The following is a 15,501-nucleotide window of genomic DNA, read 5'->3' on the forward strand; positions in this document are numbered from 1 at the left end:
CTATGCACCGTCGGGCTTGTTTCGTTTGAATACGTTTGTGCCGTCACAAGGAGTATCCCTTTTGATCAGTTAATTTACTTTACATGAATTGAAAGCTGACCCTGTGCCCTTTGAGAAGTTTGTCATGCTGGAAAAAAAAACCCCAAGATAACAAAACTTAAATTGAAACAAATTATAATTCTCGATAATTAGCTAAACCTACCATATGTTTAGCTACCACATTTTTCTTCTCTGATTAAAAAAAAAATAAAAAAACAGGGTTATTTTTGGATTTTGCAGTTCGTGACAGCCGCCATATGCAGGTAAAAATCTTTGCAGCAGCTGATGGCTCGTTATTTAGCGGCTCGGAGTGTGTCTGATGGACGCTTTCCCCGTTAAGTGTATGTGTTTTTCTTGCCAGCGCCGCTGAGGCTGAGGTTAAAGACGAGAGCAACAGCTTGAGGCCCCAGTGAAAGGGGAGCGAGCTCCAGAGTGACTGCACTGCCTCTCGCTTTATTGGAGTTGGCAAGACAATAAATTGGGCCAGAGGCCACAGTAGGTTTTAATTACGGAGTGGTACGATTGGTGCGCGGTGGAGCTCGAAGTCTTTTTATTTTTTTATTTCCAGGCCTTGTGGTTGCACTAATGGGACTAGTGTGTATGTGTGAGTGACCTGTAAGCAGTAATGAGTCCACATATGTTAGCCAGGATATATTGGAGTGTGTTCTAACATGCGTGAGAAAGTATGTCAGTGTTCGTATGCTATGTAACACGAGTGTGTGTGTGTGTGTGTGTGTGAGGGTGTTTCAGGGCAGTTCATGTGCTACAAGCCTGGTGTCTTATTAAACTTTCATCACCTGCCTCCACGTTAGCATGCTGCACATGATTAGCCTCTACCCCCAAGCCACTGTTTGATGTCCACAGAGCCGATGTCAGGCGCTGAGGTCCGGCACACGTGCGCGCGCGCACACACACGTATACACGGTAGCTCAGTGGTGAAGGTGTTGGACTACTGATGAGAAGGTTTTGAGTTTGAATCCCAGGTACACCAAGCTGCCACTGCTGGGCCCCTGAAGTGCTCAGTTGTATCAAATAAGATGAAATTAAGTAAGTTGCTCTGGATAAGGGCGCTTGCCAAATGCCAGAAATTTATATCGGACTATGTAATGGGGTGACCATCTTAATGTCCTTAATGTTCTTGGACATGTCCTCTTTTTCAGACATTCAGATGTCTAGAATGTCCAGGATTCGGATTTAGGAAATCCTAAAAATAACTAAATAAATAAAACATGCAAAGAATGAAGCCATTTTAATTTGTGTTGCTGATATTGTCTTTTTCAGTGTATTAAAATATCGCATGCATAGTAACAGGGATTTGTAGAAAAGAAAAAGACAAACAGGTGTCCTTGTTTGGGAATAGCAGAATATGGTCACATGGCATATAATATAGCTATGATCTCTGTGTGTGTGTGTGTATACGTATATGTGAAGGAAGTGCCAAGCGTTTTAGTCTATATTTTTTCACCCCGTATCTTCGTGGATGGATGTAGAAGCGTCAGATGTCAGGGATTTGAGTGGCGGTCATGGTAGATGGGCCATCTGTCCTGCGTGGAGGTGGAGGAAGCGTGTGGATCCAGCAGTGTGACAAGTGTTGTACAGAAGTTTGGGAGCGCAGAGCTCATCAGCCTCCAGGAGGACGCTTCGAGAGCTGTTCATCGCTTTAGCCTTGACGTGTCGCTACTTATCTGATTCAAAAATCTTAAGAGAAGGGAACAACAAGAGCTCGGTTTGTGTCTTGAGGTGCTTGAGATTTACGGAGGTGCTAACAGAGAGCTGCAGAGAGAAAAATAATACTTCAATACAAAACAAATAGCACACCTCAAATTTTTTTTATATTTAAATTGTTCAGAGAGCAGTGAGGAAAAAGTGTCTTCTGTTGTTGACGTAGCAGGAGGTTAAAAGTTGCAGATGCTAATGGCTAAGTTGAAGATGTTAGCACTTTTAGATTTGCAAATTTGTGCACATCTCCCATAAATGGATCATAATGAACCGAAACAGCAGGTAAAGGAAATATCCAACATGTGACATTTCACTTCAGTATGAAGAGAATAGATAGAGAGAAAAACAAAGTATTGAATGTTATTGAAAAGATTTATGACAAAGCTAGAAATTTGTTAGCATAATGCTAATTAGTGCTAATTAGCATCTCTCTCTCTCACGCTCTCTTTCTCTCTCACTCTCTCTTGCTTTCTCTCTCTCTCTCTCTCTCTCTCTCTCTCTCTCTTTTACACACTCAGTCTCTCTCATGATGAATTTGCTCTAGTTCAGAGTTTCTATTTAATACTACCCAAGAGTATTTGTAAGGAAATGAATATGAGGAAGATTTTCCAGAGAATTTCCTAAGCAAGTGAGCCACTCGGTTTCTGGAACGTTCTCTCTTTTGGAATATTATGGGATAGATTGTGATCTGTAATCACAGTTAAGTTCATTGTGGTTGCAGGTTGTAGTGGGGTTGTGTAGTAGTAACACTAGTGGGGGTGAATACTTATGCACAGCACTGTAGCATTGTGGGAGTTCTCTGCTTTATTTAATGTAAATGAATAAGTGTGTTTTCTCTTCTTGTCTTCATGGTAAGAAGTGTGTGGTTATTAATGGTCGTATTTACACTTTCCTCACACTGCGCTCACTGGAATCTAAGCTTGCGGCGCTCGGCGTGGTCCGTCTGCTGCATTAGTGCTCGTGCTCCTACAGCAGTGTGAAGCTGCTCTCCAGCACAGTACACTGTGTGTGTGTCTGCCTGTCTCTGTGTGTGTGTGTCTGTGGGTGTGTATGTGTGTATGCATGTGTATGCGTCTGTCTGCCTGTCTGTGTGTGTGTGGATGTGTATGTGTGTATGCATGAGTATGTGTCTGTCTGTCTCTCTGTGTGGGTGTGGGGGTGTGTGCATGTGTCTATGTATCTGTTTCTTTGTGTGTATGTCACTTTGCATGTGTGTATCTGTGTGTGTCTGTGCCCGTTTCTGCATGTGTGTGCGTCTCTTTGTGTGTCTCTGTGTGTGTGTCTCTGTGTGTGTTTCTATGTGTGTGTGTCTGTGTGTGTGAGTCCATTTCCGCTTGTGTGTCTCTGTGTGTGTTTCTATGTGTGTCTCTGTGTATGCATGCTCATGTGCATGTGTGTCTTTGTGTGTGCATATGCGTGTGTCTTTTTTTGCATGTGTCTTTGTGTGTGTGTCTCTGTGTGTGTGTCTGTCTGTCTGTCTGTGTGTGTGTTTGTTGTGTGTGTTTGTGTCTGTCTGTGGGTGTGTGTGTTTGTATCTGTGTGTGTATGTGTGTGTTTGTATCTGTGTGTGTGTGTACTCTATTTGGGGTAAATGGTGCGTGGCAGTGGAGGGAGTGCTTCAAGCAGGATTACTCTCTCTAGCAGATAACGAATGCTGCAGGAACCCAGGCTTCCTCGCAGTCCCTCATCTACACACACACACACACACGCACACACACACACACAATACACACCGTGTCCCAGCAGAGGCAGCAGCTCGACTCACAGTGTATATATTGCATATATTACACTACCCTCAACACTGCTTCCTGACAATATTTTAGTGTTTTTCCTAATCATATATACCTGAGCCAAGTAATTCTAACAGCTAATTGTTAGTCTCATAGTATATTTTATTATTAAGTTGAACCTTTTTTACCAGCATGCTTCTGGTGTTCTATTCAACCAGAAGTGTGGAAATCAACTTATGGTACATTTTCAATTAATCTAAACAAATGAATTATTTTAGCACAAGTCACACGTCTAATATAAAATGAGTCTTTTCCCGCTGTTGGTTAATCTTAATTTATATATACAGAGGAACTTACCAATTTCTGCCTTAAGAACTGAAATTTCACCAGCAATTTCCATCAGCATACGAAGCATTTTTTACCATACGAACTGAACTGAAAGTTGTGTGTACGCCTGGAAGCCGTTCAAGCTTATTAATTACAGAGTCCTCAAGAAAAATTAGAGCTCTCTCTACAGAGCTCATGATACACTCATGGCAGTTTTTGGTGGAAAACAGAGATGCGGTCAGCAGGCAGGTCGAGGTGAGGGTGGCTGATTATAGAAATCCGTTGCAATTACGAGCTGTGGGGCAGCGCTACATGACCCTGACTCGCGCTGCTCTCTGTGACCTTTTAGCAGACCCGACATCAACGCTGCTATCTTTGGAGAGATCAAACAAGTCTTTAAAGGAAGGTCAAAATGGATGCTGGATGGTTTTTCTTTTTCTTTAACTCTCAGAAAGTTCTAATCTCTCACGACAGAATTCTAGCTGGTGCTGTATGTGGAAGGATATACACTGATCAGGCATAACATTATGAGCACTGACAGGTGAAGTGAATAAGACTGATGATCTCCTCATCATGGCAACTGTTAGTGGGTGGGATATATTAGGCAGCAAATCAACATTTTGTCCTCAAAGTTGATGTGTTAGAAGCAGGAAAAATGGACAAGCGTAAGGATTTGAGCGAGTTTGACGAAGGGCCAAATTGTGATGGCTGGACCACTGGATCAGAGCATCTCCAAAACTGCAGCTCTTGTGGTGTACTTTCATAGCAGGTAGGAGATTGAAGTGCACACAACCAATTATTATGATTTTTTTCACGCAACATCGCTAAAAATTTCCTGGGAGTTTTTTTATTATTATTTAGTGTTAAAGGAAAATGGTAGATTAGTGGTGAAGGTGTTGGAATACTGATCAGAAGGTTGCGAGTTCGAATACCAGGTCCACTAAGCTGCCACTGCCTGGCCCTTGAGCAAGGCCCTTAACCCTCAATTGCTCAGTTGTATAAAAAGTAGATAAAATTGTAAATGCTCTGGATAAGGGCGTTTTCCAAATGCCAGAAATGTAAATGTAAAGTCATCTGACCTACCTGATCCATCCTGATGCCCTGTTTCTGCTTGGAGTCTCATCACTTAAATGTGCTCCACATGGACAACCTGGAGATAGATGGGATTTATCATTTTTATTCTGAATTGTTACGGTCCTGTAAAGCCGCTTTGCTACATATGCCCAAATAAATAAAATAAAATTGAACTGAAATTAATTTACTTGCCGCTAATAACTCTGTCTCTTTGTCTCTGCAGTTCCTCCAAGGTTTCTAAAGACGCCGACTAACACTTACGCACACGAGGCTATGGACATCGTGTTCGAATGCGAGGCCACCGGATCCCCAGCCCCAACCATCAAATGGGTAAAAAACGGAGACGCCGTGGTTCCGAGTGACTATTTCCGAATTCTGGTAAGTCTTTAGTTCCTTTATGTTTGTGAGAGATTTCATAAAGACAGTTAACAACCGCGCCGTTCTCTCCGCAACTGCGACGATTAGAAATGAGCACTGATTGCTGATGACGTTGGTGAGCTTGTGTTATGTGTGGTTATGCAGAAAGAGCAGAATCTGCAGGTGCAGGGCCTGGTGAAGACAGATGAGGGGTTTTATCAGTGTCTAGCCGAGAACGAAGTGGGCAACGTACAAGCCAGCGCTCAGCTCGTCATTCTAGACCAAGGTACTGTATCTGTAAATGTGTCTGAATTGTTTTATGAATTTATGACCTTGAATATTGATTCATGATCATCATTATTATTATTATTATGACTATTATGAATTTGACTCTGCATCAAAGTCAACACTCCATATAACTTTCATAGTGTCATATATTGGGAACGGAGACATATCTGCATTGTTTACAGCTTTCAGATCACATTAGTAGATTTGTGTAGAAGTTATGAGTTGTTTGGATTTTATTTTGGTTTGGGTTGATAGAATTTTAGCTACACGGAACCAAATTCTTTTGATTATTTTCTTATATATATATATATATATATATATATACACACACACACATATATATACATATACATAATTCTACACAATACTTCTTTACTTAGTTTTATAGTCTATTATATTATTGGATGGCTTTCATGCTCATTTCAACTCTAACCGATTAAAGATCATTTCATTCTTGTATATTCTTCAACTGCCAGAGCAGAGCATGTAGTACATGTGGAGTAGGTGCAAGGAATGTGGCCAATTTTTAAATTTTATTTATTTATTATTATTATTATTATTATTATTACTATTATTTATTTCTATATTTATTTCTTTTATTCTTTTATTTATTTTTTAATTTATTTATTTATTTGTTTATTTATTCTCAGTCCAGTGCAAATTTGAGAGCAAGTAATAAACTGAGTCTTGCTTGTATGGCAGTATATTTACCCTGAATTGAAAGAAAAAATATTTCCAATGTTCCAACATGTCAACTTAACAAAAAATAATCTCTTTTTCTGGAACATTCCTCAGTACCTGATGTGATATCCAATGTACAGTGATACTAACTAATCAGATTCTTTGGTTTTATGCCTCTGAAGACAACAAAAACAAACAACATAATTATTATTATTAATATCAATTAATTATTAATAATTCTAACACCAATTATTAACCATTATACTTAATATTTATTTCATTTTCCTTACTGATGAGAATAAATATGATCTTGAGCGTGAGATAGGGTCGTTAGTTAGATTATGTGATATAGGACCTAGAAGTGTGTTTTTTTGTGTGTGTGTGCATTACATGAGCTGTTTATTTATCATATCAGTACAAGACCCTCAAGCCAGAGCTTTTCTGAGCGGGGAAAATAAGACCACAGAGTGTGAAAGCACCGTATGAAATTCCGACACTTTAATATTGACATGCAGCCCATTTCTGTCCTCCACTGGATTCTGAATCTCGTATGATGTGTATTAATCATCGCATCATTGCACCATGTACCGTTTCTCTGCATTGTACACGAGCTGTAAGCTGCTTAGCGCAGTCTGGCGTGTTGCTCCCCACACCGCACCCACCGCAGCTGCAGGCCAGAGATCGTATGCTAATAGAACAGTATCAATCTCAATCTCTTTATGGTGGGCTCCAGGATTAGCAAAACACGTCTTTTAGTAGAAAGTGCAGAGGTTAATCCAGTGATGGTGTTAGGGAAGTGTAGGGTGATATTTGCCCCGGCTCCTTTTGTCAGTGCCACCTGTTCAGTGTGGCTGAAAAGCCTCAGCATCATGGCTGCCTAGGTGGTCATGTGTCATTAACTAGAGAAGACACTATGGACTTTGTGGAATATCCCTCTTGAAATGTGACCATCTGTTATAACTCAGGAAGCGTGTTTTTTTCCTCAGATTCCTGCACAATATGATGAAGATGCTTCATAAGGAGCGATAATATTCTACATATGCTGTATCTCCATCATGGAGCATTCGAAGGCTTTGGCATGGAGGAGTTAGTGTTCAATCTATAACGAACTCAGATGTTGAGCTAATTCTATAAGCTCCTGGTTTCACCAATCCAACTGACTGTATATGACTTAAGAAAGGAAATGTAAGGCTGAGAATGAGGTTCACTTCTGTGTCTGGTTCCTCTCAAGGTTTCTTCCACTTACCATCTAAGGAGTTTTTCCTCGCCACGGTCGTCTCAGGCTTGCTCATTAGGGATTATTACAAATGAATTTAAATATTAGTGTAATATTAATCTTAATCCTTTTGTTTTATATTTCTGTCAAGCTGCTTTGAGACAATGTCCATTGTTAAAAAACACTGTGCAATTAAAATTGAATTGAATTTGGAATACAGGCAAATAACATGGTCCGTGAAGTCAAGCTGATCGATGAACCGGCTTTATATAGAAATTCCATTTGTGCAATTTCCAAATCTAAATAGCTGTGAATTTGAATTAGCCAGCAGCCAATTAGTTATTATTATTATTGAGTGTCCTCTTAAAATTTACAATGGAAAATAAATCCCAATAAGACAAGTGCATGTGAACTGCTTGTTGATGAACAGAAGCTGTCAATCATGTGTGCTGTGTTATTGCCATTTAAATCCGAACACTGAAGGATACAAAGCAGAACAAAATTTACCAAGCGTCTGACTCTCAATAAAAACAACGCAAAACAGTAATAAATGTAGGATTAAAAAAATATAGGAAAATTACAATAAATAACCGAAATGTTATAGATATTGCACATAAGATCAATCGCACAACCCTAAATGGATGAAGTCAAACATAGTATAACGTGACATAACAAAGTACTTTGCTAAAGTAAAAACTTTACACAAATAAAGATTTCCTTTAATACTAAAGGCCAGTTCACAAATAAGGTCCTCATCTAAAGATCTCTCCTTTAATTTTCATTTAATTTTTCCACTCGTGTTCATGAGTGAGGCATAAAGCTGTACAGAAATCCATTAGGCACACTGTGCACTTTATTTATTTACTTTATTAACATGATTGATGACAGCAAGTTTGTAATCACAGCTGTGTAATAATAAAGAGATCAGCTAGACTCTATAGAAGAAATATATACAACCTTGGTATGTGAATACATGTATATATCAGTCAAACAATGTTTAAACAATGCGGCTGCTTTAGCGGCGATTCTAGTGGAGACTGTATGTCATTCGAGGAACCCGAGGATGTTCTCAAGGAGGTAATTACGTCATTGTTTTTATTTTGATTTGAAAACCATGGTACGACCCTGTCTAGTTCAGACCCCAACATACAGGTAAAAAGAAAAAAGTGGCATGACCCGATATCACGGGCTTGGTTTTATTCTTTATCTCGGTTATTTGTCAGGGGTGACGGCTTCAGAAGTCGGCCAGGCGAAAATAAGAAACAAAACTCCCTCTAACTATACATGATAGCAGAAAAGAAAAGAAAAATACACATCCTTCCTTCACTCCCTAGCTAACCAAAAACAAGAGAAAACATCGTGAACGTAAATAGAACTATATTTATTAGCGATGCACTAAAATACCAGCTACTGACAAAAAAGCTATAGTCTGATCAGCAGTGTAAAGGTAAGCTGGGTGAGGAGCCATTTCACCGCCTCTACAACACGACCGATTTGTAAATGAACAACCCAGACCTCTGATTTATTTGCGTTCACCGTTAGCAGATCTGCCTAGACAGTAGACAGAAAGAATGAAAGATTTTGGTACTTTTATAAGACTTTTTTTTCTCAGAAGGACTCTGATGTTTCCAGTTATACATGACATTAAATTGCCTGTAAATGCTCTATTCTGCCATTGCTGTGCAGCTTCATGCTATTAAAGCAGCTTGCCAGGTGTAGTAGAAGGCGTTTGTTGAAGCCCTGGGCCTCACTACCATCTGGATTGGCACATGCTAAACTTGGAAGCGCGTTTATTAAAGCCCACATATTAATTTTAATACATGCAATTGCTCAGTAAGCACTGGGAAAAAAATCGCTTTGTTGTTTGTACTTCTCACTCAACTTTTTCTATCACTGGCCTATTTTTTTCCCCCCTATACACAGAGGGCTTTTTTTTTTTAACGCCCAAGTTGTTTTGTTTTTCTCTCATGCTCTGACAGGCTATTATTACCTTAAAGCTCGACTCTGCTATTGCTGAGGTTTGTGTTGATTTTTTTCCCAGACAACCGAGGGATAGTTGTGTTTATGTATAAGGAGGAGGGAAAAAAAGGGCAGTAAATAGAAATGTGGGCAAGGTTATCATTTTTTCCATATCTCATAATGAGTTTCTCAGCTCATTGGATTGGATTGGATTTCAGCTTTTGGAACGGGGATTAGTGCTCTCTCACGCAAAAGTGTCTTTTAGCTGTATTTTTTTTTTTTTTTTTTTTTTTTACGTTTCATGGCATGAAAGAATGGCAGACTGCTGAATAAACTGGACTTTTTGGAGGTTTGTAAAAATTGCTACTGCTCTGATTTTTGATGGACTCCTTTGTTTGTCCTTTTTGTTTGGCTCTGTTTATTTGCCTCACTTGAATTCAAACAATTTCACATTTGCATTTGAATGCTTGTTTTTATTCACTAGGCTTTTATTTGTGGCTCCTTAGATGCTGCTTTATTTTGTATTTTAGGCCCGATATCACACCAGCATCCCATGAAAGTTATTTACCAGTGTTTGTTTGATCCTCCCATAGTGCTCTTTACTCAGACTTAATCTCCAGGTTTGTGGTGCTTGGGTGCGGTTGGTGGAGTGTGAGGAATTTTCCGCATGGGGCGAGCTGAGCAATGTGACGCTCTGCAACTCCCAGCTTGAGGGAGGATAAAACAGAACCCACAAGACGCTCACAGCAGCGTTTTTCAGCAGATCTGCCCGTAATGGCTGCTTGTATACTGCGGGCCGATTCAGGCCACGTGGCACAGGAAGCACCCCCCACACCTGTGCACCCTAGCACCCTTGTCGCAAATCCCACTTGATTTGTCCCACCCTGACTTACTTCAGTTGCTGCCCCACTGGATGGTATTCATCAGTGTGAGGCATTAAGGGTAAAAGGGGAATGCAAAGGTCCACCAAGGCTGACTTGGACAGCACTGGTGATTATTTCGCTTGTTTTTCGTGTGATGCTCCAGGACTGCAAGGCAATAAAACAAGAACAAAATGCCTCCTCAGAGAGGTCTTGGTTTTCCGTTGACACTTAAATTAGGCCTGTGTGGCAAGCACAAACTAATAGAAGAGCACACATGTTTGTTATTTATAGCGCCACAAAAGCACCGAGAGTGACTTTTCACATTCTTTTGTTGTTTACAAGGCTCACTGGTTAATAACCAAGGAATCTAATACGGTCCGTTTGGTTTTAAGACGGGAACAGTGTAATGGAAGAGCCGTGATCGAACGAAGAATAATACTAGCTGACCCTGCAAAATTGGTACCATAACAGCAGATGCTCGGTTCAAACAAGTTTTTGTGGTGTTTGTCTTGCACACATAAAGGCTTTTGTGAATGACTCGTGGATCGACCTGTTTATTTTCTGCCTTTTATTTTGAAGCCAGTGCCCGTCTGCTGGAAGCCACAAGAACCTCAGAGACCATGTCTGCAAATGGGTTCCGATGGACTGTTTGCTAACATGTAAAACTGAAGCACTGACAGCAGGGATGGCCGGATCACAAAAACTTTGCATTGTTTTAAAATTAGACATTGTTTGAAGGTCGCCATGCCTAGCACTTGCCGAAAGCTCGCTGTAAAACTGGGCAACTGATCCAAGCCTGAGAGGAGAATCTCAGTGAAGCGTTAAATGAGTGTCCTCAGCAGTCAGCTCCTTTTGCCACCTTGCAGTGCTTTTTTTTTTTTTTTTTTTTTTTTTTTTTGTTCCCCAAAAAGCTCTGGCTGATTTGACACAAAGTTCATCAGAAGGTGTCACCCTGCCCAAGCTCGTGTCCCAATGACCACAAGTCAGCCTTTTAGAAGACGGACTCTTCTCTATTCCCCATTTGTTTGCACACTAATTACGCTTCTCCAACGAACAGCATGGCTCAGCAACCAATGCCAACCCTGCACCATTATGGGAATATCTATATATAATGTCCCATCACAAAACACCAAGAAAGAGGAAAGAACTGTTCAGTAAATACCATAGGTTGGACCTGTCTGGAATTGGCTACCATAGCCTCCCTCTATCTGTTGGAAAAGACTCAACATACATTTGATGCAGCATGAAAGCACTTCTAAATGAGACAACAATCCATAAAGGCAGCTAGCTTCAACTGTGCATGCAACTGTATTATTATTGACAGATTCGTTGCAAACTAGAAACCTTAACCATTCAATTCTGTAGAAATTCTTATCATCTTTTCAGGGTTCTGTACCACTGTAGGTTTTTTAGAAAATTGTGAGGCTTGGGCATGTTTTGTGATTGGGAACAGTATCAGAAACTGGGTGCTGAACTCTGTCTTTCCTTGTTGCTGGGGTAGGTCCATCAAGGATATACATTTTGTACCTGTGTATGTGTATTTTACCTTGACGGAGAGATGTAGAAAGATGTACTTTTAAAGTTGCAGTCTAAAAGGTCTCTACATTTCTATGTGATTTTTAAAAGTGCAGAAGATAAGGTTACCACTAAAGCAGGAAGGAAATTACAGACTGTAGGTCACTCGGAGTAACGCCAAGTGGCTGGTAAAGGTGAGTGAACTGGGGGTGTTGAGGGGGGATAGAGCGGACATCAATAGAACTGATGACTAGATCTGGACGCTGATGGTGGAGTCCATGCCAATCTCTTCTGAAACCTGGTTGTTACCCACAAGAACAATGCAAAGATCCTCCTGTGCTAGGCAGCATATCTAGTTCTATAATGCAACAGCCTTCGCAGATGCTCCTCAGTGAACTGGCTTTTATCTCCCAGACATATCGCAGGAAGGTGGGATGTTTGAGAAGAGGCTGACTCATTCCCTGTCGCATGAGAGAGTAGTTTTCATGCACTTAATCTCAATAACAGTGTCGTGCTTTAATCCATCATCCTCCCATATTCATGACACTCTCTGTGCTGCTTTAGCAGAATGCTGACACTGCAGCGCTCGTGCAGAACGTGAGACCAAACCACTGCAGGACTCATCAAGGTTCATTTCTAAGACGTCACACTGGCCAGGCAAACGCTTTTCTAGTGCAAATTGCACAATTCTTCATCTTAAAGATGTGGCTTATAAATTAGTGGTGTTTCTTTTTGCACCATGCATCCACCTGTAGTCAGGAAGATTTGTTAGCTCCGTAGCCCGGTCTTGTCTCTTGAGCAGACGGTTTGTTTGATCAGTCGTCGGATCGACAGCAAAAATCCAGTCAAAAAGAAAGATGGTATGGTTTGATTTGTTTAACGTTCTTCCTAAAAGCATTGTCCTCTTGTGTGCCAAGCTTTTAGCCTTTGTCTGCAGATCAGCAGCTCACCTAAATGTCACAAGCTGTCAGAGTTGCTCTCGACTGATGTTATCATCATAGCCGCTGAGAAAGAACGGGGAATAAATAATACATGCCTTAATATTAAGAATAAATATTTTAATACTTGTAGTTAGTAAGTAACCAGCATAAAAACTCACTGAGATTAAATCTCTTTCACAAGAGTGACCTGGTCCAGAAGACGTTGCATTGAATCCTATAGATATGGATATTTATAATTCCCTGATGAATGGAAACCTTGCTTCTGGCTCAGGATTATTACGCAAATGAAACAGCTGTATGATCCATATTTCACATTTTGAAGGCTAAAAGCAGCATTGTCCAGGCTTTCCTTCCTGTCCTGAGATGAGCTGCTGAGGTCATCCTGGTCCACTCTGTTTTCTAAGATCCTGCTTGAGCCTGCTCTCATTGCAGGTGGTTAACTGAATCTACTGTTCTGGCGAAAAAGTGGTTGAAAAGTCCTTGCAACTTTCCTCCTACAAGTTTATGAGTTTTCTTTTTCATCCTGCCTGGTGACCTTTCCCACTAAGCCGTAATGTCTGCCATTAATAAGGCACTGTTGCCATCTGTTCAGGCGACACCAGCAATTGCTCTTTGCTATGAATAGAACAAACATGAGTCTTTCCCTGTTAGCCGCCATGTGTTGTTGCGAGTGCTCTTGTTGTGTTTTGGACAGAAAATGAGAGGGATCGAAAACACAACGGAGGCAGATGGATTGTTAAACCTGCACATGGCTTCGCTTGCGATTTTCACTCAGTCTCTTCCGTTCACCCTTTGCTTCACCTTTTTCCCGGCCTCTGACCCTGATTCATCTGAAGTCAAGCCTTCGCTGTTTACCGCAGCTCAGCCTCAAAACGGGGTCAATCCTGGAGCAGATTTCTGAATGCTTATTTTGGCACAGTGTGTATGAACAAGATTGTGGAGATTCAACTGCTAACACATGGACAACCAGGATGCAGAGCTGAAGCTCACGCTAACACACGAAGAACGAAAGCTCAACACGGAACTTGCAGCAGAAGGGCTGAGCGTTTATGGCTCCTTGATTCTCTTTGTTGGACCTATAATTGTTGCAGCTAATGTTTAATTTGCTCTCTGGCTAATGGGTCATATCCTTTAGGGAATGCTATAGACTAATGGATCTTACTATTAATGAGTGTTTTACAGATGGGCATCGTTAGTCACTGTAGTTTTCTGAATGGAGCGTTATGGGTTAGCCACAGATAGAGCTTTTTTAGTGTGCGCAAAAATGGATTTTGAAACCGAGAAGCAGCAGTGGTAGTGTAATTATGGCCAGCGTTGGGTCTAATCTGTGCTTGGGAAACCGCTCGTATTTCTCAGAATAAAATAATTTATCATAGTAATGATTGCATTATAATGGAGTGCCAGCAATAACCACGATGAATAAAACCCGCTCTGGCCGGGTTTTGTACCTAGCATGTTTGTTTTAATGTTCTCTTAGCGATGCTAATCCAGCATTGCTTTCAGGGAAGTGTTTCAAATAATATTTTAGCGTCTTGCCTGGTGTTTGGTTTCAGGCAAATATCGGCTTCCAGCTTCGTATTTTCGGGAACCTATTCATATTTTCGGATTAAATTAACCTCGAACACGGACGCTCGTTTATAAGCGTGATTGATTTTTACCGTCATGCCGAGAAAGGGTTATGATTCACGTTCACATGATTAAGTTTTTATTATGCATACTTGGAATTGTTCCGTTTAGAGAGGATATAATTCACTGCGACAATAGACGATGCCTTTTCTTTTTTTTTTTGCTCTCCCTCTCTCAAGTTTCACCCTGTCAGTGGAAAACAAGAGTAAGATATGCCGAAGTCCAACCACAGTTTGTTCCAGTGGTCTGGACATGAAATATTTCACATTTCTGCGTAAAGATTGTCAAACCGATACTGGGAGGCTGTGCCAGCTTTGTAACATGTGGTAGTTATTAAGATAGATGGTTCTCAGGGTCTCTGGAGGTTTTTCAGCTGGAACTGGTCTCGGCTCAGTGTTGTGTAGTGCATTCCTAGCATCTCCCAGGTTTTTATCATTTCTTTACATTCCATTTTCCTCCTTCTCGTTTTTTTGGTCATCCTTGTGCCATTGTTTTTTTGTGATTATTCTGTAAAACTCCATCACGGATGCCTTTTTGTTATGTTTTTTTTTTTGTTCTTCTGCTTTGCCTTTTCTTTCCTTTTTTTCCCCCGTTCTTTTTCATTTACTCTTTCCTTTCCTTCTCGCACCCTTAATTTTCAACACTTCATTTTCACTTCACTCTCACTTCACTCATCCACAACTTACCTCCAATCAATGATGTAGCCACCCCCTCTTCCTCACCCACACTGATCCGTGCCACTGCTGACCGTGTGACACCAGGCTCAGGAGGCAGCTCCGGCTCCAACCCCGGCCCTGGCCCCGTTCCCGGTCCTGTGCCTTCGCCCCCCCGTGACGTAGTGGCTTCGCTCGTCTCCACCCGCTTCATCAAGCTGACCTGGCGCCTGCCGCTCGAGCCACACGGCGATGACATCACTTACTCTGTCTACTATGGACTGGAGGGCGCCAAAAGGTAGGACCTATACCGTAACCTGGCTCCATACGGATTAGCGTCGGAGACTTTCTGCATTGTGTTTTGGCATGTCTTTGTCGGTTATTGAATATGCGGTTCCACCCATTGTTATTAAGTGGCATGACAAAGTGACAGCACTTGAATAGAAGTGAAGCTGGGAGATTTTAGTAAAGGCGGTGAGTCGGCACCGAGCTCGTGTTACGATCTGATCGGAT

General features: G+C 41.1%; 1 protein-coding gene across 10 annotated transcripts in view; it reads left to right on the forward strand.

Annotated features, from left to right (window-relative positions):
• Window positions 1-15,501, forward strand: part of neo1a (neogenin 1a) — a 147,206-nt gene that overhangs the window by 101,543 nt on the left and 30,162 nt on the right. For 9 of the 10 annotated variants that reach the window (XM_058400701.1, XM_058400702.1, XM_058400700.1 and 6 more), the window contains exons 6-8: window positions 5,113-5,267; window positions 5,412-5,532; window positions 15,040-15,286. In XM_058400701.1, coding sequence (XP_058256684.1) covers window positions 5,113-5,267; window positions 5,412-5,532; window positions 15,040-15,286 — 523 coding nt within the window. The remainder of the gene's footprint in view (window positions 1-5,112; window positions 5,268-5,411; window positions 5,533-15,039; window positions 15,287-15,501) is intronic. The other variant, XM_058400699.1, reaches the window with a different exon arrangement.

This window comes from Hemibagrus wyckioides, linkage group LG10, assembly GCF_019097595.1.
Source record: "Hemibagrus wyckioides isolate EC202008001 linkage group LG10, SWU_Hwy_1.0, whole genome shotgun sequence".
NCBI classification, from domain to species: Eukaryota; Metazoa; Chordata; class Actinopteri; order Siluriformes; family Bagridae; genus Hemibagrus; species Hemibagrus wyckioides.